The sequence below is a fragment of the Cygnus olor genome, chromosome 3 (genome assembly GCF_009769625.2).
Source record: "Cygnus olor isolate bCygOlo1 chromosome 3, bCygOlo1.pri.v2, whole genome shotgun sequence".
In the NCBI taxonomy this organism is placed as follows: domain Eukaryota; kingdom Metazoa; phylum Chordata; class Aves; order Anseriformes; family Anatidae; genus Cygnus; species Cygnus olor.
Genome location: NC_049171.1, coordinates 46,781,787 through 46,808,608, shown reverse-complemented (window position 1 = coordinate 46,808,608; position 26,822 = coordinate 46,781,787). Strand labels below are relative to the sequence as shown.

Below are 26,822 nucleotides of genomic sequence, written 5' to 3'. Positions count from 1 at the left end.
CTTGTAGCTGTCAGCTGAATAACATGTGCCCCGTGTTACACAGGGGCTCAGGGCCTGTGCTGATCAGTGTATTTCCACCCATCACCTTCCCTGTAGGTGTTGTGCCCCCCGTCTACCTGGACATCTGCTCTCTGTGTAAAAAGGGGCAGGTAGGCTTTTTTCTGCGTATTAGATTTAGGGCTTCAATGAAGTGCTGGAGATGACAGCAAGCCACTCTCTTTCAACAAGTCTATATTGACCAACTGTAAGGCTCACAGTATCCAAACTCCAATATTTTGCTTTTGAGGGTGTCTCAAGAGCACAGCAAAGAGGGATAAGAAGGCAGGTTAGCTGGCATTAGTGAACTGCTAGCATCAAGAGTGGGTGCAGCTTCCAAAATCCTGGTTCTGGAGATAGCTGGAAATCAGTCCTAATGCTTGCTCCGTGGAAAGCACTGTCAGTATGTCTGATTTGAGGAATTTTTGGTGCTTGTAGAGAAAAATGCCTGTTTAAGCCTCAGAGACAGGTCGGTCTGCTGCCCTTCCCAGCCCCAGAAGTTTACCAGCTGCCTGAGTGCCCACCTTTATCTACATACATCCACCTTTAAACATATATCAAAGGTGCAGAGTAACACCCAGCCACACAAAGCGTCCTGGGGAACAGCTGCAGTGTGTGCTCGAAGGTAGGCACGATGTGAAAAGCTTTCAAGCACCCGAGGAAGTGGTTGGAAGTGGTACAGGGAACTGGAGAAGAAAATTGCGCGTGGGGGAGAGAATAGAACTAGACACTTGTTCCTGTAGTTCTTTTGCTTTGATTTCTCTCTGCTGTAACACAGAAACAGATCCCAGGGCTCGGGAACTGCTGGGGCGGCTCTACTTACACACAGAGGATCTCTGTAGCAGGAGCCTGCGCTCCTCTCCACACAGCATTTTGTGAGGCAACATTTTGGAAACTATCAATCAGGCTCGAAACTCCCCAGAAGTTATGGTTCAGCAGGCTCAACTGTGACTTTTTGTCACGGCTGTCAGCATAGGTTAAGGAGACACGAAAGAAATGTGGGCTGGATTGAAGGGAACTTGCTGCACTTGAAGCCTCCACCCTTGCTGTGCTGCCTTGGGGAAGAAAGAGCATTTCTGCTTTGTTTCACAGGCGGTTTCCAAAACTACTCCCAAATTCAACTTATTTTCCTACTCCAGTAATTTTTGGCCACTATTTCTCAGTGTCTAGTTAGTTTGATTGCCTCAAATATTTTGGATGCTCAAACTAAGGTTTCTTTCATTTTGCTTCTTAAGCTAGACAACCTAGGACATGACAATCTAGCACATTTCTAAAAAAGAAATGAACTCATTTTCTAGAATATCAAAGACTGCTAGTGTGTCAGTGCAACCATCTGCCATATAAATTTGTGTAGTAAGTCCAGAATGACTGAAAAATGTGAATTCAGCATAATACTGCCAGTACAGATTTACTTTGTAGTGGCCAAGATGAGTCCATCAATTCTTTTCCAGCAACCAGCCATCTTTAAGAAGTCTTGAAGAAGTCAAAGGAAAGAAATTGCTGCCCATGTTGATCAGCCCTGTGCTTTGGTGGGGATTGTTCTGCTGGTTCATAGCTTCACTACTGAAAATGTCCATGTTTACAGAGCAGGCTTTTTGCTTTTGTCATCCATGGCTAGTAGGACTGTATTCAGCTTGGCCAGGTACTGCTTTGGATAACCCAGCCTTTGAATCATATTTTGGTTGTTTTCAAAGCCAGGGCTGAGGAGGAGAGTAGAAAGCTTCTGAAAATGATGATAAGGGTGAAGGCAACACCATTTTCTATTTATCTTTTTTAAATAAGATATTGGGTCTTGTTTATCATTTATGAAACAAACAAAAAAAACAAACAGTATTTGCATTTTCTTAGTGGTGCGGGCTTTCTACCCTGGTGGGAAGAGACAGCTAGCTGGAAGTTGAGGCCAGAGGAAATGGAAATTAGACACTACTTGCTAACAGTGAGGCGATTAAAACAGGCTGTCAGAGCGGAGCATTTCTTTTTTCTCAAGAGTGTTCAGGCCTGATCTGAAGCCCAGCCGGAAAATATGCTTAAAACCGCCAAGCAAGCAAGGCTGCAGTTGAAGCTGAGTGCTAAAATTCAATACAACAGTAACTGCCCTGAACTTCATGTCTGACATGCAGCAGGTCAAACTGCACGGACTACTGATACTTCCTGGCCTTGAATTTTTGATTACTTAGCCGAAAAGAGAAAAGGGGTTGTAAGCACCTAAAGCTGGATACCTAAGCTCAGTACTTGTTACTCTCTTCACCTTGTCCACCTTCTTTTGGCTGGTACAATGGCAGTAACAACACCAGTTCATCTTCACTGGCTTATGAACCTTTCGGCTGCTTCAGCCCCAAATATGTAAGCTAAGAGCTGTACAGCACAAATAATACCCAGGGCTAAACGTTGTACAGTCAGAAAGCAAAAATTGACCAGCTGCACGTTAATGGAGCATCAGCAGTTGTGCACAGGCTCAGTGGCAGCTGCTCTGCAGTCATGCAATGGGCAGCACTTACAAAAACGAGTGCAGAGGAACCTGCTGGCGTCCTGGAGGTCAGCAGCATCGTGGCAACAGATTGTAGATTCAGAGTCACCTCTTGCCCTTTCCAAAAAAGTGATGTGACTATTAGGCTACAAGTCGAGGGGGATGAGAGGGAACATGTTCATAGCTCGCTCTTTATGAGGCCACACATTAGAGAGAAAAAAAATGCCAATGAGGTTTTATGCAACTGGAAGAGTAGAGGATGCTAGAATGAGTAGATGATAACCCTTCATATAGATGTTTATACAAATAGAAAAAAAAAATCTGCCTTGTATTTAGCAGAGATTGATCAATTTTGCTATTAATCGCCTACATAGAGAGACTTGTATTGAAACACAACAGCCATGTAGGTAGCATATTCAAGCATATTCTTTTAACAGAATGATGAGCTAATGCTATCGAATCCACTAATACACTTCATGTAATTTTGAGATGGATTTCCAGGCAATGGTAGACACCAGCACTTTCATTTCTAAAAAATGAAACAACTCCTCAAATCATTTCAAATTAGCATGCGATAGATATATGCGAGCTTACAGATTATGGAAGAAGTAATAAAGATAGGATGAAACTTAAATATCAAATGCTTTTCATCCCAGAGAATAGCCCAAATGCCTGATAACTTCAATGACCAGTGTATTCTCACATAGATTAAGTACCAAAAGCTGTAATCTTGCAGTTTAATATCAATAGCTGAATGTGGTTTGGGGTGCAATCTCTGCAGCATTGCTAGTATGATCCAGGTATGCACTAACCTTTTATCTTCCCCTCCCCCCAACAACATTTTATATAACAATTTATCTTTCCTGAAGATAATATCTTAAAACTAAGTGAACATTGACTGCACAGTGCTTTTTTTTAATCATGCAAATAAAGAAACTCTCAAAGGCCTCTTGTAAATGCCAATGTTATGTTTTATTTTTAATCAAGTAATTCTTTTAAACCTCACAATATCCATGACTGACAGGAAAAAAAAGACATTAGGCATGAAATGAGAATATAAAATACATGATATGTAGAAAGGCAATCAGTGCTTTAGTCCCTCGAGACAGTAAACAGGTGAAATGACCTTCAAAACTTCAACTCACTGTCTTTTTTTAAAAACATAAAATTCAAGTGATTTTTCTTTAATTTCACCTTGTAAACAACATACAAGTCAAAATGGACAATGAGGTAATCTATACTACAGAAGATAATTTAAAAACACTAGATAAGACACAGTATTAAAGACATATAGAAATCAGTGTTCACTTTGGTCTCTAGTATGGTTATTGTTATTATTACCACAAGCAACACATACTAGTTTAAGCCAGTCTGGTGATGTTTGTCAGCCAGTTGTTGCTTAACTTAGTAATCCAAGAGGTAGTCAAAACCATTATCCTTTGTAAAGCTGGTTGCTCTTACGTTTGGTTCAATGACAATGGTAGCAAATACCTTGGTATTTTTCAACATTCTTATAAAAACACTACCAAAGCTGCTAATTTACAGCTGTTTTAGCATAAAAAAAGACGTGTGTGTTCATAGATCAACCTCTTGTTATTACTCAAGGGTTGTAACAGGGGTAACACACAACCAACGTATCTTAAAGAAGAGGCTGTTGATATACTCAGCAAAATTAGATTGATGCATTTAACAAGGCTCTGCTTGTTTCTAAAACAATACTCAAATCTCATTAAGACTTCTAGAAAATTAAAATCAGTGCATCTGCACATGTACACATCTTCCCAATTACTTTTATATCTAGCACAGGGGGATACATATATATTTTTTATGATAAACATTTCTTACAGATAAATTAATTAAATTAAATTTAAGACTCAATGAGATTTCCCATGTTCTTTTATAATTCTTCTTACAAAGAATGTTACAAGATCTATAAACACTTTTTTATGGGGCTCTATTCACAAAACTATGTATGACTAAGCAGGAACTTCAGGATAACACTGGCGCAGAATAAATCTGGGCTGAAAAAGGTGGCCTACAAAGGGAAAAGGTAGGAGTCAAGTATGTTGTTTGGCACTCCCTGAAAGCTAGCTAAAAGCAAATACTGCAGATGGTATTATAATGCCAGACTTACAATTAGCTACAGCAAAAAAGTTATTTGGCTCTTCCTCCAAATATAAATCTTCCTCATGGCTCAGTTTTCATAGCGTGCAAATAAATACCATTAACTCTCCTTGGGGGAGAATATAAAATATCTCACAATGTCCCTTATGATTAAATCAAATTGAGTTTTTTGGAGTGAGGGGTTGGGAGGGAAAGCTCTCTTGTTACAGGTTTAAGCCTATCTCCAGTACTGCTTGGAGAAGAACACATCCCTCTGAGCCAATATTTGAATTACCTCTGCTCAAGCGAGTTTTACTGGGAGGCATTCTGGCAAGGACAGGTTGGTGAATAAGGGAAATCAAGGCTGAGCCAATGCTGTAGCACGCGAAGGAAGAATCCTGAACTCAAGTCTGCATCTCCTCCTTTAAAGTGTTCTTTGCTTATTTGGAGCAGCCTGTTGAAGGAGTATAATCCAATTTTAATTTTTTTTTCTACTGCAGCTCAGTGCTAAGTAGTTACCTGCCACAGCTTGCACTGCTGTGTTTAACTTAGGCATGTATATTTCTTGTCTGTTTTGGAGATGTATTTATTTTTGTGAACAGTGCCCATAATCCTTTAGACAGAAACATAAAAACTTCTAAAGAAATGTTTGGAAACTTCTCATAATTTCAGATGGATGCTTCATCTTAAACAAGTATTTGCCATAACCTATGCAGTGGTGAATTATCAGTTACATATTCAGTACAGATAAATAGCATGTACCATAGATCAACAGCCACCTTTAAGGCCAGAGCAGCACAAAGGTGTGTTTATGCAGTAAATATGAGGTAGCCTTTTGCTGTAAACAGAATAATAATTTTATTGTCACCTATGTAAACAAAGTGGGCTTGATGCTTTTGTGTTTTTTTTTTTTTGTTGTTTTGTTCTTTTTTTCTCTTTCCCCTCCACCCCCCATCCCTCCCCTTCTAGAAAAGCTAAGCACCAGTAACTCCAACTGGAAGTCAATGGGAGCTGCGGTTGCCCAGCATCTCTGAAAACTCAGACCCTGTGAATGTAAAGACACGTATGCTCACATAAGCAACCAGTACAGAATACCACTTTTTCATTTCACAGGAACTTATAATACAAAACGCTGAAATCTGATTATCACAAATGTAGGTCTATGTCAACTCAGAGGTAGTTACTAATATCAGTACATAATACTTATATAGAGATAAAAAGGGCTAAGTCTATTTGGTTTGTTCTGAGTAAGCAGGTCGGTAGACTATTCTGTAAAGTAAAAACAACATTACATGGTATATTCCCTGAGCAAAGTTCTTTGTCCTGAGTATGTTATGTAATAGTGATAACATTCTAATATATAAAAATAAAACCTTAAGCTTTCAACAATAAGATAGGGTTTGGTATGTGCTCTTTGCAGTTCAGTCTGACTCTGGTGCATACGGTGATTTTAAACAGCACCAATAAAAATCTGCACGTTGAAAATATTTTCTCATCTCAGCTCTGAACTTCTTACATATAAACAGGGAATGACCAGTTTTCAAATCCGCAATTGCCTATTTCTATAAGGAACTTTGGTTTAAATTTTTCAAAGTGACCTAAGTTTTGCATCTTTGCTGTTTAACCTGGTTTTTACACCGGCTAGAAGGTTAAGCAATGCCACTTTGATTTGTCTACATAATTTAAATAAGTTTACTATCCTTACGTAAGGCAAGGAAGTTCTTCTCTATAGATATATCACATTCAATATCGTCAAAGGTAAGCTTTGCATTAGCATACTGAGAACTTCAGTATAAACCATCGAGATTCTCGCAAACACTGGCAAGGAATTCACACAAAATAATGCTCTGGAAACTGTGCCCTTCGCTGAGGCTTTTGATTACTACCTGTTTACTGAAGCAGCAGCAGCAGCAACAGTAAAAGTCTCAACCGGGAGGACAAGTGGGAAGGGGAGGGCCACGCAACGAGCCTGCTGCCTACCTGTTGTGACTGTCGGCTGCGAGAGTTACTGCAGACAGGGCTTGGGCTCACCACAGCCTTTCATGCAGGCTTGGTTCTCCAGTTTGATTATCTGAGCTTAAACCTACCTGACTCTTTCAAGCTTTAACAGCCTGTGTTTATTGCCAATGCTAAGGATTATACAAGTTTCTCTAATTAACTTACATCTGCAATGGGATTTGTCAAAGTATGTTATCGTACGTATGACTTGGTAATGTAGACGTTTCAAATGGAAAGCGACTTGAAGTTTTGCTAGGCTCCAACTCTATTAACCCCAAGCAAAGGCTGCAGCCCAGGGAGTCTCACTCTGAGGCCACCAATTTTTCTCTTCTTTAATGCACAAGTGTGTGGTCCCAGCACACACCAGACCATGGCTGGTCAGCAGCAGTCTCCTGTTCACAAGAAGCTGATGATGCCCAGGGCAAGCTTGCAGGTGCCTTCACTAAGGCTCGTCTGCAGCAGGCACCTGTCCTTTAATGAACACGTGCTGTATCATCAGGGGGAGAGGCTGGCTGAGCAACCACGAATACCCATCTACCTTTATTCTCAAGAAACTTTTTATCCCAGGATCTTAATAGCTTTGCATTTTGTTTTCTTTAAAAACAAAACAGACAACCACAACAAAAAAATCCCTAAGGAATTCTCTCCGTGTCATTTCAACAGTAAACGAGGGGGAAGCCCCTTCAAATTGAGGGGCACTACTCGGGACCAAGAGAAGTTGCTGCTGCTGCTGCTACTACTGCCACCAAGGTCCCCTAAATGTTCACAGAATACAAAGGGTGAAGCAGGATGGTATCCTGATACCACTCAAAAGGGTTTGCTCTTTAACAGCTTACACAGTCTCCCCTACGCAACGGTCATCTAAATTACAGTTACACCCATATTAATTTAACAAAACATTTTGAGAAACCAGCACAGAAACTACACATTCATTGTCTTTTCTGGAGCTATTAACTCCTTACCAACAAAGGATGGTGGCGATGAGAGCCATGCTTAGTCGTGACACTGCCCTTCACAGGCATGGGGGGTGGAGGGGAGGGAAGTGGGGAAGTGATGCTTTGTAGAGAGGGGAAAGAAGATAACTCAAATTGATGGTGTGGGGGATGTCTTAGTATCTTTAGTACCATATGGCAGCTTTAAAATATGAACGTATCCTTTGGTTCACAAGAGAAGTAACAGTCTTGATCTCAGCTCTGTGTGTGGTTTTTCAGGTGTTTTTGTTTTTGTTTGGTGTGATTTCTTGGGTTTTCTTGTTTGTTTTTGGTTTTTTTTTGAACATGTTTGAAAACCGATTCTAGGAATGAGTTCAGGAACATTTATGGGTACTGTGTCTATTGCTTCACAGTAATATATTGTGGGATCTGGAGAGTGTTCTGATGGAAAAAATATATATTCATAGATATGCAGACACGCGCACGTGCACACTCATACACACACATACAGAAGGTAAAACGTAATGCACCCTGCTCAAATGTATTTTGCTTGGAGTGATTTGTCTATTAAAGAAAAAAAAAAATTCACAGTTCCTCAACAGTAGTTAAAATTCCAGGTCAGCTACTGATAATGAAATTATTTCCCCTGTACTTGCATGAGGTAGACATCCCGAGAGGATAAAGAAAATGGAAAGTTACGAAAAACGCTTTAAGTTTTTTTCCTTTTCTGAACAGAAGGCCCCTTTCTGCTTGGTTCTTCGGGTGATGCAGATAACTTACTTGAAGAAGCTTCTTGTGGTGACCTGCCTGAACGCTCTGAGATCTCTGACCTTCCCTCCTGAGAATATGATGGAGACGAATAGCCGTACGTTCCTCCCCCTTCTCTCAGGAAAGCAGAAGTGGAAGGCTGTGGTTCAGCTTCATGTCTTCCCTGAGAACTAGTGGGCTGTTGCGAAACAGTTTTGTGGGGGCAGTTAGCCACCATGTGCATGATGCTCTGACAGTAATGGCACTTCTTTGGCTGTGGAGGTAGGCTGCATTCTTTAGCGTGGTGATCAAGGCCACCACAGTTGTAGCATCTAAAAATGAAAAGAGACAGCTGGTTATAAAATGCAGCATCAGACTGTAAGATTTTCTATGTATCAAAAACTGACTGTGCACTTGGTCTGCTGGAGATACAGCAGGAGCTTCTGCAATGATATCCCATTGCTACAGACAAAGATATATCTGAGTTTTGCTTTTTAAGTAATGCATGTGGAATGTGCCCCTATGGCACACCGGTGCCAAAAAATACCTCTTACTTAGGAATAGATTCTGTTACTATCATCCTTATCAGTCAATATCTTGCTACAAAAAAAAACTTGGTACTGCTTGAAAGTAAAGACCACTCTTAAATAGATCCTCACTTGTTTTCATTGGGACTTTCCTACTGACTGACAAGGGCTAAATCAGAAGCATTTGTAGATGTAGGCAGGTGCCTAATCATGCTTTTGTTAAAGCCTTGGGATGCCTCACTGCCCTCAGCAGTAAGAGGAGCCCGTGCAGCACCGGGACAATGCTGCGAGGGTCCCGCTGCTGAAAGAGCCGCCAGTCACCAGCACCGTGCAACTACATCAGAAAACCCTGCTGCACTGGGAATTCCACGAATCCCACAACGCCAAGTGGCTAAAATCCTCAATACAAAATCTCTCAAACAAACAGAAAACCCCAAACCAACCCTACCTGCTGGCTCTCCCCGAAGGAGGGATGATGCTGGGGTTCAGCCAGCCTCGGCCCCGCTAGAGGGCACCAAATGTTCACACATCCCAACGCCGCTGCCTTAGCAAGCATCTCTCTCCTTGCTCAAGTATTTATAGCATTAAGCCCCTGTGAGCGCTATTTCAAATGCCTGGCAGGACTAACATTTCAAAGCCGGGTGGGGAGGAGGCAGCCGCCAGGGCCGACCTCTTCAACCAAGGGTGGGCTTCACCTTGTGAGTCGCTGGGTTGAGGCCATAAAGAAATGCGTAGGGAGAAGAGATTTGGCTTTCCCTAAGGAGTTGCCTCGGACTTTACCACGTCTTCAAGTGCCCAGAAAGCTCTTTGGGCATGTAAAAGATCTTGCCCGGAAACCTTGCCTCTTCTGGCTCGGTTAAGGCACGCCAAGGGAAGGGTGGGGGCTGAGCTTTTACAATGCTTATGTTTCACAGGGTCAGGAATGGCTTTTATGGTTTCAATTCAAAACAAAATGAGTAAAGCCCTAGCGAGAGTCATAAAACAGGGTTTGTTTGTTTTCTCTTGAAATTCTCAAACCACATGCAAGTGGTGGTGACCCTGGGTGTCATCTTCAAAAGCAGGGCTGCCCAGAAGCAGACAAACGGCAGAGCACGTCTTCCAAGCACCACGGGCAAGACCTTTTCGCCAAGTCTTTAAAATGGCCAAAATGTAAACACTCTCGTGTTAATCTTATTATCAAGGGGAATCATGGAGAAATCCAACAATTCCTTACTGAATACTTTCACTTTGTAACACACACACCAGGAATTTGAATCCTTGACTTACATCAGTCTAACACTTGATACAGAACAATAATTACCTGATGATCCTATGCTGATCATATCCATCACTTTTTATTTTGGCTATTTTTCTATGGTTTCTGTTTCTCTGTATTACAAATACTTGCACCAAATGTGTATGGATTAAATCTGTTACAATCTAGCATTCTACTGAAGAGAACTAACCCCATAATTGACAATTTGTTTTTGCTTCCCCTTAACTATATGAACTAATTTAAAAAAAACAGTTGCAAACACCCATGCCTAGTAGAGTCGATTGAAGGACTCAAGACAACTACATGTGCAAGCGACTGTATGTATAAAACAATGCAACATGCTTTGGCTCAAGCCCCCATCAAAATTTTCAGACTCCTGGAAAGCAACAAAGCGCTGTTTTGAGCTAGCAGTTAGTGATCTGTCCTGGCTCTGTCCCCTCCTGGCTTGTGGTGCTTAGCTGCCTGCCGGGTTAAACCACAACATGATCGCTGTTAGTCTACACACAACACAGATGTTTAGTCTATGCAAAACCGTACGTATAGCTGGAGTCTCAGTTACAGAATATACATTGTCTACATAAAAATGTTCTTGATAAAACCTGTGTAGTTTATAGAAAGGTTACAAAATGGCTGTGAATGTTTGCAAATTCCATCCACGAAACAATCCCTAAGAAACTCCCTCTTGATATTTCTTTTTCTCCATTAGCAAGATACTAACCATATCTTTCTTTTAATAGACAAATGAAAAAACAGCATAAGTTGCCCATGGCATGTTGTCATATTCCCCAAGACTGATTTATAATTTAAAGAAGCTAAATGATACGCAGAACTTCATTATCCCTTCAGAAAACATTATAATTAAATTGTCATATCTTCCCTAAAAATTAATAACAAACAAGAAACCAAAGCCATTATACTGAACTCTGCACTTTTTATGACAACTGCAATAATATATTTTAGGTGAACTGGTTCCATTTTTATGTCACCAGTGCACATAATTTTTATTTGATTTTCAGTGGAATTTGAAGACTATGCCTATAGTAGTCTTCCTGCATATAGCATGAAATAACCGATGAAGAGATAAAGTATATAAAGCTCTGCTTGAATGAAAAAGAAAAAAAGTACAAGCCCCATTGTCATTAGAATGATCTCCCTAGCAAGGCAATACTAAGTATGTTGTAAAATATGAACATCCTGATTTAAGACCAAAACATTATATTTTAGGGAAAAAAAGCTTGATAAGTTTTCAGTTAATGAATGCTGTCAATCTGATTACTTTTTTTCCATATCATTACAGGTATTTTCAAATTAGTGACCTCCCGTTTAACAGCAGCATTTAGCTATGTCTCCCTGACAAATTTACTAAACATCTTTTGGATAAAATAATAAGAAAGTAAAACTTGCAATTGGAGAAAAAAAGAAAAAAAGGAAAAACAAACAAACAAAAAAGAACAGCAGCAACAAAAACCCTCAAGTATTCTACTTTCTCTCCCTCCAATAAATACACCTAGGACTTCACAAATGTGGTATTCATTATAATGCAGGTTATATTAAAGAATGGTGTTTATTAGTATCTTCCACATCTGTTTCTAGCAGTGTACTCATTCCTAGGCTTTTTATCTAAGAATGGTGTAATATAGTATCACATGGGAGTGAACAGACATTTTGGGAATTGTGCATTTTAGCTTAATCCAGAACCAGAATATGGAATTTTATAGCTGTGAATGCATTTGTGTTGGCTTCCTTCCCTAACAACACATTTACTTAGAATCGTTAAAAAAAAAAAAAAAGTTTGAAAATAGGTTAAAGGGCTTCAGTAGCAGAGGAGGTGGTAGCCATAGACAAATCAATTTAATCAGTCACTATGGTATGCACCGTGTTATCCAATTCAGTGAACCATTTCACCTCACCAATTGACCAAGAACCTGCCGTCAGAGCCCCTGCTTCCACTCAAGAGGCCTCCGTCACCTTTTGCATATATATTCATCAATACATCCTACTTGCAAAATATTGTAATTCCCTGTATTTATTCAAATCACTTGTAAAATGTCACTGTAAAAATACAATTCTACCAGGAGCAGTTGTAATTAAACTACGATTTGGCTTTTCAGGAATTTTTCTTGTGACTAACCAACCCAAGCATCTGGCTATAGTATCTCATTAGAATATATATGTGCCAGCCTGGGTGTGCCTGGACTTAAACAGGAGGGTGGTATTCACTCGCTTCTTTTAACTATTTATTCACTCCTTGTCAATCACTCTTACCAGGAGAAGAGATCACACCCCGCTCTGAAATGCCTTCCCTCTCAAGGGATTTACACCAAAATGGAAATGGTCAGCCACCTCAGGAGCTCACAAATGACACCACATGGCAGCATCCACGCACATTAAGGTATGGTGTTAAACCCTTTTGTCCAAAAGGCTTCATCTCTTTGCTTTGCCTCTGCTCTATAAACCTACGTTACAACATAATGAAAACTGATAACGCATGATATGCACATACAGGTTTATATAGCCACATCTAAATACACATAAATATGTAGAACTATATACAAATTGGATCCTGCTAAGAAAATTAGCAAATTCTCATTTGATAACGTTTCCAGAAACTCTAGATGAGTACAAGTATACTAAATACAAGTGTTTACAACATAAACACTTACAACATAAAGCTTCATATATAATTTACATCATGAGATGGGTAAAACATAAAAAGCCCTTAAAAGTTCAGTTATAGTAGAAGTAACCCTTAGAGAAACAAAACAGCAAGAAAGATTTACTAAAAACGGAGTATCTTCTCACAGAAGGCTCATTATTTACTGGGTAGCTTCAGGCTCAAAAAATAATGCAACAAAGTAAATAAAGAGATGGCAACTATGCTGAAGGGGAATCCTTTCTTCACTAGGGCACTGGAGGGAAGGTGGATCAGGACTGTTTTTTGGTATAAAAAGGATGAACATTTAAATGAAGGAATACCTTGAGCAATTTGTCTAATACTGTATTTCAGTATTCTCCAGAAAACAGTAGCATTAATACCTACTAACAAAGAAAGAAGAGAGCATACTGCAAGGTTAAAAATACTTCTAAATCCTCCTTCGCTATGGATTTGTGATTACACAGAACTAGATGTATTAGAGGAAATAGATGAACAAGCAAAAAGTGTATAGATTCCAACACAAAACATGTTGCAATAATTACAATAAGCTGATGGCTGAAATTCATTACAAGTACTCAAATTCCCAACCAAATGCAAACACAAAATAAAATACCCTCTAGTCTTCAGCTGTTTTTTATTGTCCCAGCAGTCACCTCATTTCATAGTTAGGAAGCATTCCCTAGCCCCAGCACACTTAAAATGACGACACGACTGTCTTGCAAACACGTTCCCCACAACAGCTCAGCTGAGCTAAGCAGTAAGGAGGGTAAGGACAACTGCTTGCTTCTTCATGCTGCTTCATAATATGATTTGGATGATAATCCAATATATATGACAAGTAGAGAATCATTTGTATGGCTCCACGCTATTATCCGTTGGGAGAAAAAGCTTTAGAATTGCTCTAATGACTGACTTTTTCTTGGGGGTGGTGGTTTTAACATCTGACAGGGATAGCAAAGGGATGTAGTCAGAGAAATAATTCACCAAGATAGGCCCTGCACCAGCTCCCTTTTTGTTTTTCCTTTCTGAATGCTATCGGAGAACAAAACCCCGCATCTTGGTGAACAATGCTTCATCCAGCAGTTTAAATGCTTTGAAAAATGGCCTGGTTTGCTAACAGCATGTGCAAGCGTGATGTTTTTACAACATGCTGAATGCCAACGCAGCAGCTAAAGCAGAGAATAATTACAAGGAAATGTCTCAAGTTGTACCTAAATATGCTGTCTCTTTTAGTCACTGCTTTCACCACAACGCAAAGGGAGGCTGGTTCTTGCAAACAGCACACGCAGCAGACTGCTTGAACTACCCCCTTCTGCCGTGAAGGGAGCTTCAGCTACGCCCAATCTAAGAGGTTTTAGACAAAATGAGGATGTTTTACTCTTCAAGGGCCTCAGAGGCTTCAGCTGTGAAAGGCAGGCCGTGGGTGCAGGGAAGCTCAGGCAGGTGTGTGCCTGCTCAGCCTGTGCCTGGCCCCACAGGGTTACAAACACCCTGGAGGGGCTGGCAGAGGTTTCTGACTGAAATTTTCCTCAAGAGAAGCACAAATATATTTTAACGGATTAATGGAATATTCCAGGGACCAAGTAAATCCTGGATAGCAAATCTCTCACCAGTGGCTGCTGCTGACAGGGCACCTCTCGTACCTTACTGCATTATAAAAGGACTAATTACATGTGCAGCAGCAGCAGCAGCGTGTTGCAGTGGGGCTGTTGGGGACCCCAGGCACCCCATACAGTGGCCAGCACTCCTCTGGCATTTCCCTCCTTCCTCAGCCGCATTTCAAGGGGGATTCCCTTGCAGCCATTGTTTTGGGAGAAGGTTGTTCCCCCCCTCGAGCAGCATTAAATCCCAGGGGAAATAACGCTGGCTGGTATTTTTTAAAGCAGCACGGGGCAGGAGGGAGCCTTGTGTGTGTACCCCCACACCAGGTGTGCATTAGTGCAGCCTTGCTTCTTGCTTTCTGAAGGAGGGAATGGCTGCAGGGGCACAAGCTGCCCTGGGCATATGCATGGTGCCCATGGAGGCCAAGAGGGATATTTTTGGAGCGCTCCTCCTCACATCCGCGTTCTTTTTAGTTTTTATGCCATTTTGTACATTAACCTGTAATTCTTAAGCTGCTTTTGAATGCAGTGGGGATACAGATAACTCTGAAAATGGTCTAACAAAATATTAGCATTCAAAAGACTGTATTTTAAATCACTCAAGGTCACGTGAAATTATCTTGTTAAACAAACTAGAGAACGGAGCATCGAGCTTCTTCATCAGAGTATTTATGATGTGCCCAGCAAAATGCAGAAAACTTCCAACAATGGATTTTTTCTTTTAATCCATGAGAAGAAAGAAATAAAACTGTAATTATTTTCTGTCAACTATGCTTAAAAGTAGTGTGTTATCAATTGAGAATCTGGTACATCGGCACCAAATTCAGATTTGCCCTGATCCTGTGACTACATGCTACCCTGAGTCCCTCACTCAAGCAAAACGCTGTGCAGAGGTGACATGCTGGGAAAGTTAATTGCAGGCTGCTGTTCTTCAGTAAAATTTGGTTTGAAAATTTACTATGCCTTACTGGCTTTTGAGATTAAAAAAATCACCTTCTAAAACCAATGTAATCTTCTAAAAGAATAAAGATGAAATAAAGTAAAAATGTTTGTCTATTTCTCTGCCAAATCCTACAACCCGTGATAATGTATCAGATTGAACACATTCAATTTCGTGAAAAAAACACAGTACCTCCATGATTTTTTTAAGGTTGCCTTCTTTCATCTTTCAGCTAGCCCCAGCATGCTGACACAAAGCCAGTTTCTGCAAGGCTTCCAATAACACAGGGCAGAATATTGATGATGTTTACTCTCATTACAAATAAATAAATAAAAATGCTTAATCGTAAACTCATCAGATCGAATAGTTTTCTGTGGTTAGCTCTAAATCAATCTATTTTCCCCCGTGCATCCAGAAGTAATATCAATAGGTTATGGTCTTTTGTTGCATGGGCTTCCCCTCCCCCTCACCCCCCAACAAAGACGCTGACAAACAACGCAGGGCATTTGTCCGATAAATCAGGCCTTTCGGGATACTATTTAGCTGAAGTGCATGAGGAAATAAATTTGTTTAAAATCTGCTAATACGATTTTACTGGAAGATGGCTTTCTTGGTGTTTGTTTTTTTTTTTTTTTTTTCCTTCTTGAGAACCGAGGCCAACAATGAAATTGGAAGGTGGCTCAAAATACACCAAATGCAGTCTTCTTTTCTCCACAAAAATGAAAGGGACGATGCAGACATCAGCTCTGAAAAATAACCTCCACTATATCATTTCCATTCTTTCTTCCTTTCCATGAAACCTTATCTGTGCTATCCACTCATCCCTCTTCAGAGGCATGAAGGAAAATTACATAAATTTTCACGTCACATAAAAAATCCATATGAAATGTATCCTCAAGGAGGAATGCTTTGGATATACTTTTCATTTTTTAAAACAAAAGGGTTTTCTTTATAGTGAGAGTTAGGAACTCCTGAAATAACAATTCACAAAACAAGGTCTTTTTTTTCTAAATAACACAAAAGATGGGTTTGCTCCAACAGTATCAATATGGTGTGGAAAGAATGAATGTATTTTAATGGCTCCAACCCATTCAGATGTAGTGGATACAAGATCAGTGACAGTTTAAGTTACGGTTTAAACAGTCGTATATCACGTATTTCAAACATGAAATGCTATACTGTGATTTCAAATACAATACTGCTGTTTTTGCATTATGAAACCACACACACAAATATTCTGAATATTTGTAAGCCTTAATTTTTGTGGGAATTTAAAAAAAAAAAAAGATACAAAGATTTTAAATCGCAGCAGCAGTTCTATGCACAGCACTTTTTCAAACAATAAATGTTTTCCATAGTCCATGCTGGGGGAAAGGCTGCCATAAAGATTTAATGGGGGTATCCCCGCAACATATGCCCGTGTTTGGAAAGCCTCTCGCAAGAGTTAAGTGGGGTGCTGAGCAGGGCAGACCCTGGCTGGCTGCGTTTTGAGCCCACTCCTTGGTGCCCCTGTCACAAGCACGGTTCAGAAACACCAGAAATCTTCTCAGAGGCGCCTGTGTGGGTAGGGATGTGCGCTGCGAAAAGCTAGCTCAGCTCTTTCTGGGTCAGTGAGATGCTGCTAAGAAGCATGCCTGACCTCAGCTGCCTCGCACAGACCCACTTCCAGTGCTTCCACATCCACAGGTCAGCTACTCCAGGCTTCAGGAAAAAGGGCAGTATGTAACTGTAACTGATTGATAAAACTGCCATTTCCCTTTTGTTCCTTACTTTGTAACTAACATTAACAGCAAATGTCAGTAACGCCAACTGAATCACAAGTCTTCTAACTCCTGGCGAAGTTCATAACCCATTCTCCTTCCCTAAATACCAGTTTTAGGGTCATATAATTTCAAGTATCCCTTATAAATCAGCATCATGCACACAGTTTCAGAAATACCTGACAACAGGAGTACGGACTGACTTAAATACGAGACTTGAAGTGGATTCTCAAAAATTTCTATTCATTCAGTGACTTAGATGATGTGCATGAGTATAGTCTTCACAAGTGTTAAGGACTGCAGGGTGTGACCAGCACTTCACATCTTCATTTCACTCTTCAGAAATAAAGGGACTGTTCCTGTCACATTCACTGTTAGAGGCCAAGTCAGTTATCTCTATGGGGGTTCCTTCCATAGCTCATGGAATAGATAGAAAAACTCGTGCCATGTGAAATACAGGCAGAGCTTCTTTCTCCAGCTCTGTAACAAAAGGCCAACAAACATGGTGGCTGGTTTTCCTTGACATTGTGCCTGTCAGTTCATGTGTTCAACACCTGCAGCAGGAATTAGGTCACTCAGGTGCTCCAAAGCCACGTTTTAGTATGGGAAATCTGTATCACTTCTGCCCTACTGACTGACGAAGAAAGCAGTCAGTTCCTAATCCACTTTTCCAAACTTGCATCTTAAGACGCTTAAAACGGACAAGCTCCATACACTGACATTACTACAGAGTGGTTGCGGTCATTATTTTTTATAACATTTTAAAAAGGCTTTCAACATCTTAAAGAAAAATGTTAATTTTGAAGCTTTTCACATCAAAATGCAGAAGCAACATTAAAGTGTGAAAAGAGGATTTCAGCAGCAACAGGATTAAGCCTCAAATGTTAAAACTTTTAATTCCCACCTGAGGCAGGTATTTCTGTTGGTCTGCCTGATGCCTGAGAATTAAAAGTGAAACAATTCATTTTTTTTTACTATTCTACCGCGTATTCTACTACCACCTTGGTTGTTAATTTGCTATAGTTATGTACATAAAAATAAAAGCTAAACAAAAAATGCCAACAAAAACAACACACATTTGTGCACATAAATTTAAAGACCAACATTGTTAATTCAAAATTTGGTGTTTCATTTTTCTTAGCTTAGCCTCAGGATGGTAAATCTCATGCAAGGGCTTGAGTTTAATACTTCTTTCTCTGAAATCTGTTAATTCTGTGTAGGGGTACAAATAATCAACCATAACTGAAAGCATTTTACAATACCTAGTAAATTATATCATTTTATCCCTCTTCATCATGATTAGGTACATTAAGTGATATTACTACAGTAAGATGATAACAATGAGGTAAACAAAGCTTTTTTTTAAAAAAAAGATTGTATCATCCTGAAACAGATCATATTAATGGTCTTAATTCTGCTCTCAATCACACAGGTGTAAATCCAGAAAAATTTGGTAACTTCAGTGAGCTTCTCTTGGTTAATTTTAATAGTGTAACTGAAGAAAGAACTTCCCACTGTGCATGAGTACTTAAAGTCACACAGCAGTGCAGGGCTCTCCTTCTGCGTGTCTCCTGAGGAAGCCTCCCAGTCCCACCTGTAAATCTGCATTTGCTGGTTAATGTAACCCTTGAAAGCGTAATCTAGCACAAAGGCTTTTGTTTGTTTGTTTATTTTTTAAAAAAGCCAAAGAACTATGGCCAAGGTTCAAGTTAAGAAAGAATGACTGAATGATTTCAAAAGAAAGACATTTATAGGCAAAGCATCTGTTTTCCTACCATGACCAATGAACTCTCCATCAGAAGATTCAGACAAAATAGGAAGCCTAGACTCAGAAAAACAGTAAGAAAGATGTGTTTGATATGCTTGCTGAGCACAGCATAACCAGCTCCCTGTAGTTCTGATCAGCAATTCATACCTGAGCTGCAACTTCAATTATGAAAACTCTGAATTTACAATTTTGAAAGCTGTCACAAAGCAGAAGAGCGATTAATGCCAACATTGTGTCTGTGCCTTAACATTTCATCTACACTCTAAAACAAACAACTTCCCAGTTATCCAGCAGCATTCACTGTGCAAGGCAGGAAAACGGTACATTAAGACTGAAAGCACACCGAGGCAAAAAGAGCAACACATTTTGAATACAAGCCGTGAAGTTGCTGATGATGAGTATGACTTCTGGCTGGGAACAGAAGAAGACGTGTATTTATATGTTTCCACAGCTGCTTATGCAATGTGCACACAGGCCAGCAAGATACCAAATTTCTGTAGGGGGGATAGTTAGGAGTTCTTCCATTTTGGAGAGCAAATCCTGACTCCTAGCAAAATAGAGGATTACTCAGTTATGCTGGCAGCCTGTGTGCTCTCCTTCAATCCCAGGCTCTGGGAGCAGGCCAGAAGACATGGAAAGGTGACAGGGACATACTGCAGTGGTTACGAATGGAACATGTAACGACAAATCCACTGGAATCCATGGGATTTCTTTAGCCCTCATTGGAAATGCTGACTGAAATCCAGTTTCTTCATGTTTTACTGATTAAAGGCCATACTGCTGTGAGGTTACGTAGTCAACTCTCACTATTCAGTGCATAGTTAATTATTGCAGTGATAGATCTTCCAAAGGAAAAATTGCCAGTATCCTCCCACAAGACCCTAAAATACTGCAGCTGAACCAGCTGGAACAGTGGATTTAAGTTGCAGCCAAGCAGAGAACTGGATCTATCTTTCTGCCACCCTGGATGAACGTCCATCACTAGCTGTAGGGAGGGGGGAAGTGAGCAGCAGGCTCCCAGCACCGGGTTGCGTCCCCAGCTGGTGTGAGCCTTCCTCAGTTACTCGTGAGAGGTGGCATGTGAGTGCCACAACCCACACCTGTGCAACAACAAATTACATCAGGTGCCAACATTAGGTATCTGTAGTATTGTGCCATTGCAAAAACCCCGACGCCAGCCTTACGAGCTGTTGTATGCTTTGTAGCTGAACTTGTCACGCTGCACTGCCCAGACCCTGCATCCCTGCCTACCCCTCCTCGGTCCCAGTCTCCCCACACCTCATGTCCCTGCTCCCACCACATGGTGCAGTCCTCCTGGAACTCCTCAACGATCCCTGCTCCCCTGAGACAGCAGAGAAGAGGAACCCCTGTCTCTTATCTCACATGAAGGATCTGTTGATCCTTCTTCAAAAGGCTCAACAGCCACCATCTGGAGAGCACAGCAGACTCCTGACAGAGGGAACCTTGCATTCAAACACACACAGTGTAAGCACTTCGAGCTATGTGGTGACTCCTCGGGTGCCTTTTGTGTAGGTTAAAGTGTGCTCGCTGGTTTGGGCCATACAAGTCAAGGGGTTCGGGAGCCACCTTGGTAATTCTGTGGAGCTCCAGTTGGCTGGCTGTCCTATAGAAACCCTTGCTGACACAAGACGGTGTATAGGCAGCACATAAATTAGTTTTCTGAGGGCTTGACAGCACCCAAATGTTGCATCTGGGTACCAAACGCCTCCCGTGTGGTTAAGAATTGCAAAACCTACACAGCTTTGGCCTTAGAAGACCAAGACGCAGGCCTTTAAAAGTCTGACACTTATTCCTGGATACTTCCAGGAACAATCTATTTTTTAAACCAACATCCCTCTTGAAAACCTGAAAGGCCAGAAAGCCTTGTTCCTAAGTCAAGATCCCTTTGACCCTCCTCCTCACAAAACCTCTAAATATCCAACATACCTGGAAATGCTCAATTACAAATAACTGCAGAGTGGAGGGGAACTGTGGACCCCACCCAGGATCGTGGACCTGAAACACAGTCCACAAATTTCCTGTAGGGGAACTCTTATCTTTCCCAGGCTTAGAAACTGGTGACAGAGACTTTAGTAATGGAAGTCAGAGAGAGAAAATACAGAAGAAACCTTTGGGGAACTAAACCTGAAAAACAGATGCTGATAATGGACTTCCAAAGGACTAAGTTTATGTTTTTTTAAAGTCAAAGTGGCTGGAAATCTGAGTAGGAGTTTCTCTTGAACTGCTAGTGCAGTTTGCAGAATACTAAGAAGATGGATCTATCCCCTTCCTAGTGCCACCCAAAGAGCAGAAATGGCCCACTGGCTAAGGTACCTGTCTCAGACTTGAGAACGTGGTAGTGGCTTCTTTCTCTGTTAAGGTGACCTGTGTGACCCTGTCTTGTATCATCAGATGTTTACAGGTATTTAAATGCCTAAATACCACCGACTTCAGAAGCAGTCAGGTTCCTCGTAGCTTTGAGGATACCAGTTCGTGCCCCTCTGGATTATATCTGGTGAATAAAAAAAATATTTGTGGTACAACAGTGTGCAACCTTATGGTGGACCAGGCCACAAATTTACTGGAATTCACTGAACTAGAGCAGGAATCAGGCACATTCTGGACAATGTAGAAAATACACGACTTTGAATTTGTCCTCTTTATTATGGTGCTTTCACTGCTGTCCAACTATCAGGATTAAAAGTTATAAGCAAGTTGTGAAAAGTCCATTCACTTACGCCTGCAACCCAAACATTAAATGGAAAAGGAGGGCTACCGAGAGCTAAATTGCACTTTGCACAAATGCAGAAAAACCCTTCACATGTCTTTTTCAATCTGTGTTGACAGGAAACACAAAACCAAGAATCAGTGGAGGAAAGTATACGCTTCCTTCACGATGTAAAAGCCTGAACTAGAACACCTTCAACAAACTACTTTGCATAGCTTTCATCCCAGCTTCCCACACAGCAAGAGTACCACCGCTGCTGTCTCAGCAGCATCAGTGGTAGCTCCTGGGGGGGCCCTTCTGCTTTCATGCTCCGTACCGTGAAACAAGCCAGCAACAGTATGCCACGCCAGGCAGGGTGCAGGGAACTGCCAGGGATCCTGGCTGAGTACTGCACAATCCATCCAGCGCTGTAAGCGTAACCCGGACTCCAGCTCAACTACTTTGCATTTCATTCATAGTTTTTGTTTGTTTGTTTTTGGGTTTGGTAGTATGAAAATAAATGGAAGATAAGCACAGAGAAAACAGCCCTCTTTTCAAGAATACCTCCAAAGACATACGATTTGCTTTCAAAAATTCCTAGGAAGAATCCACTTCAATAACTAAAACTGCCATCCAATTCTCCACAGCAAAATTTTTCAGACAATTCATCTATTTTTTTTTCCAGTTTGTAGTATTTGTTTAGCTTGGTTCACATCACACCTCCAGTTTTGAGGCACAAAGCCACTGCATTGGCATAACTACGGGTGTGATAAATGCTGGCAGGAGGTGGGAGGGAGTAGACCAAGCAGTGAGATTCCCATCATCCTCAAGCACTGCTGCCAGAGAAACTGCAGTGTGAAACCACATCCTCCACCTGGGACTTCCTAGTGGTCACAAAACATGTTCAGCAGAAACCGCCTCAAAATCAGCTACAGTCGTATTCTCCTAGCCCTGTCCATGGTCACAGCTTTCCAAAACTACTAAGACAGGTTAGAGGAAGCACAGTCTTTTCCACTGCCAAAGCAGAGGGGAGTAGACACTAAAAACTTGGCACCGTGCACATTATTTATAGAAATCTGTCTTTACACAAATTCACATCAAATTTTTACCTGGGTTCGTGAATATGCCAATCATAATATTTCATTTATCTAATCTGCTCTGTGAAGGATGGACGAAAGAATCACACATTAGAAGCCCAGACACAAGATACAGATGCTGAACTTGGTTTTGTAAACATGGTGGCTGTGGCAGAACTCCCTTTCAATTAGAGACAGTGAGATGTAAAAGAACTTAACTGACAAAAAAGTAGCTGAGTTGACTGCAAAGCATGCTTTGAGTTAAGCACAAGCTAAATACAGCATGCAGAGATGCTCATTTACCCTACGCTAAGTAAATATGAGCTTACACCATTCTTTTATGCATTCCCCATAAAGTCAACCAACCCTATTTCAGGTTAAAACTAACTTCTTTTTGTGAGCCCTCCCACTGCCCACACCCAGCATAGTTCAGGCTTCTCCCAGCTTAGTCGCGTGCAAGTGCTGTACCACTGGTGAGGGTTGAAGCCCAACCTCTAGGCAGTGCTCTCGAGAGGAAAAGTGCCCCATCGCAGCGACACTGCACAGGCCATGAAGAAGGAAGCTCGTCACGCTGGGATGCTTGCTCTGGGCCTTCCTAGGTGAGGCTACGAACATGGCAAGCGTAACTGGTAGTTAACTTCTGCTGGTTTCACTGTATGCAATTTTAATTGTTTAACTTGAGGAGGAGTATGAAGTTCTGACCGATTGTTAAACTCATAGTTTGGGGTAAAAGGCCATCAAGACAGCGAGGTTTCTTGCAGTACTTGTCATTCAGTGCAAAACACACATTTCTCTGTGGTTTGCCTTGAGCACCTCTGTAGCGACAGTAGATGTATTCCCTCTGGAAATTACCCTAGATCTTTACCACAGAGATAACTGCTCAATGCCTGTCTTACAGATCATAAAGCAGCTTCATAATTGAATTATAAACTTCAATATTCATTCACTGAGATTAAACAAATTTTTATTCAAGAATGGGACAGCCTATGGAATTAAATTTATTAATGCTTGCAGTTACGATCAGCATTATTAAAACCTACTCAAGTGTGAAAATGTATTTTATCTAACATTTTTAAAAGGTCATTATTTGCCACGGTTAATTATGCTATCAGCTGAGTATTTTGGTAGCTCTGAAAACTCAATGCTTTACAACAGAATACACGTCTGTGTGCCAGTATCTCTTTTAGCTTAGAAGGGGCTTGTAGTTTTCAGGTTATCATACCAGAAATGCTGGTTGCAGCATCTCCTCTAATAACCTATGCTGCTGGCTGAATCCAGCCACTAATAATATTATGTCCTTAAAATATCCCGGGCAAACAAGATTCAACTGTAATTCCAATCTGTTGACAGGATATACATATTTATATATTTAATGACTTAGTCAAAAGAGCTGCACTTTGTAAATAGTACTTAAAAATTACCTAAATAATACTCCTGTATCTTTCAAAGAGCATCAATGCTAAATACTTTTGCCACATGTGACGAGGCCCTTGCCGTGTGCGCTCAGAACTGCACTCCCTCCTGTCCAGCTCCAAAGTTAAAGCATCTGAAGTGTAAATTGTGTGTGGCACAGCCACGGCAGCCCACTTTACTTCAACCTTGTTAATGGTGAGCCAGATGGAACCTCTGAGGCCACCCATTGTTCAGGTTTGCATTTTTGTGTAATGCCATGGTGTAGGTCCATAGGGCCTCATGAATTCCCCTCCTCTGAATATATACTGTGCTGTTAAAGGCACTGAAAGGATCAAGCTCTGCTCCAAGAGCAGCTGGCTTTGTATTTTTTAATGGTTGTCAGCAGCAGCAGCAGGTCCATTCTATTACCCCATTCTCCCCCTGCCCTTCTTAAAATCCTGATCTATCAGTCCTTGAGTGAAACCAAGCCCCGTGTCCTATGAAGCACATCATACATTACCTTGGGTTTACTTCCCTGTACACTCCTTGAAAATTCTCAGATTCTTCCTTCCTTGCAGCCTCAGACCCTGTCCCAGCAGATCTTAATCACACCAACAATCATCACTGACTTCAGCAACAGTCAAGCCACAGTTTCCTTCCCACCCAACCCAGACAAACTGTGCCTGCATAATTTTTGTTACTTGTCATCACCTTCTGAAAATTCGGTCAAATTTCCCTGACTGGATCTCTTTCTCTTTAAGACAAGAATGGAAATAAGAAGAGTTTTGAGTAATAACAGCTCACAAGAGACTCCACAGTCTGAGAAATAAGGGGAGAACTTGCAAATTGTTACCTGCAAAGACCTATCTGTACAGTGTTTGTGATGTAAAAGTTAACATTTTACACTGCTTGAGCAATGATTCAGCAACATAAAGACAATTGCTGATGAAAAACAGCAGTGCAGGTAGTGAAGAAACCCACAAGACTACATCTGGTCTTCTAACAGGTTCCAGCAGCACTGAAGGAACATGGTCAGTGGTGGGGAGAGGGGAGTACTTTCTCCCTGTTTACTCCAGATGTGGTGCACACTGCTATGAACATGGTGAGAAAAGTACAAAGCCTTTCCTCTCCAATGGGCCAGCCATCAGGAAAGCGAGCTGCACTACACAAAGAGGAGACTGCAGCCAGAAATGTCTGAATTATACCACCGAGCACCAGATAATTTGTTTGCCTCTTTGGGAGTGGACTTTGACAGAGTAGCTCATGAAGACAACACGGCGTAACTTGCAAATGATTTTAGAAGGATGCTGCAAACTGCACAGAGGCTTTTGCAAAATCAGGGCTGATTAGATTATTAAAAAGATTAAGCAGCCATGGTCAATACTTCAGAGCAAATTCCCTGATGTGTTTGAAGTTACTTGCTTTTGCACTAGGCAGTGTAAGGAAGGACACCCCCCCGCCCCCAGATCCTCAGGTCAGTGCCTCATTTGTTGTAGGAGGCACACAACCAAAGGAAATCTATTATATTCCTGCTGTTCCCAGCTGGTCTATGTGCCTTTAGCAGTAGCAGCCAGGAGGCACCCGAAGCTTAGCAGTGCGAACTGAGCCTGCTGTAGCATGGACTGGGGTAGGCAATCTTTGACCTGATCACTTCTCTTTTTTTCTTTCCCCAAGCTGACCCAGATATTATCAGAAGGAGCAGCTCCTCCTTTCCTACATGCTCCCCAAAAGCAGGAGAAATGCCAGCCAAATGCCTGGGGTTCCTATAATCTGACATGAAAGTTTTGGGATGATCAAGACTACCTGCTGACGGGGAATAATGAGGAATCGGGGAACTTGAGGAAAGATACATCAGCAGGAAAGGCAGAACATAGCAACCTCTCCTTTCTCCCCACAGGAAGGCCAATTTACATCAATCCTGTCCCTCACCCCTTTATCTGTTACATAAATAGCAGAGTGCAACCTACTCAAATTATTTTTAACTTGAATATTTCTTTAGTAAGATTGTTCTTAAAGGCCACAACATTCTGCCTAGATGCTACCAAGTGGCTCAGGGGGATATACTGCACAAGGTACAGCAGTTTTATAATCACTGTCTTGTTAAGAACATTTCTAATCCCACATCGTAACTCACAGGGGAGCAGAAGAGGTTCAAGGAGAAGTAAAGCTCGTGGGCTCAGCAAACTAATTTTTGCCCATTTCAGAATTCACGTGTTAAACCTTGTTTTACCTGGTAATTATCCCTTATGCACTACAACAGATCCTTTTGGAAGGCCAAACAAATTACCATTAGCACACTTCCATTGTCTAAGAAAAAGAAAACCATCTAGTTGACAAATACGAATATTAGGTAAGCTACAATAATAAAGGGAAGGCACAAGTTGCAACTGGTAAACTACCCCTTCACTTTACCCACTTTTCCCAATTTTTCCAGGCCTGTTCTATTAGTAGGATGCAACGCTGGAATACATATTCTGAGATCAGACTGGCTAGATTGCTGCTGCCTGCAGTTTTTACGCCCTTCTTTCACAAGCTGTCTTTAGCCATAAAATAATATCCATGTGCAACAGCTGCTATGAACCCTGTGCTGTTTGTCACTTCAGTACCAAGGGATGGGGATGATAAACTCCCCTTGATTTCAGCATGTTAAGCTTCCTTGATGCTTTGTTTCTTTCAGAGGCACCAGTTTGCATTTCTGTACCTTGCCCTGCCTCTTGCCCACAGAGTTAGTATCACGTGTATCAGAAAAAATAGCTGCAAAGTTATTTTCCTGTGCAGTCTTGCAGCATGAATTAGTCCAGCTGGTAACTCTCCTCTGATAAGGATGACAACAAGAACACCTTAAGGTGTCTTAAAG

General features: G+C 41.2%; 1 protein-coding gene across 6 annotated transcripts in view; it reads right to left on the bottom strand.

Moving 5' to 3' along the window:
• Positions 1–5,445: 5,445 nt before the first annotated feature.
• LIN28B (lin-28 homolog B) overlaps positions 5,446–26,822 on the bottom strand; it is a 96,790-nt gene continuing 75,413 nt past the window's right edge. For all 6 annotated transcript variants that reach the window (XM_040552982.1, XM_040552984.1, XM_040552981.1 and 3 more), the window contains one exon: positions 5,446–8,615. In XM_040552982.1, the coding sequence (XP_040408916.1) occupies positions 8,246–8,615 (370 nt within the window). In that variant the 3' untranslated portion in view covers positions 5,446–8,245. The remainder of the gene's footprint in view (positions 8,616–26,822) is intronic.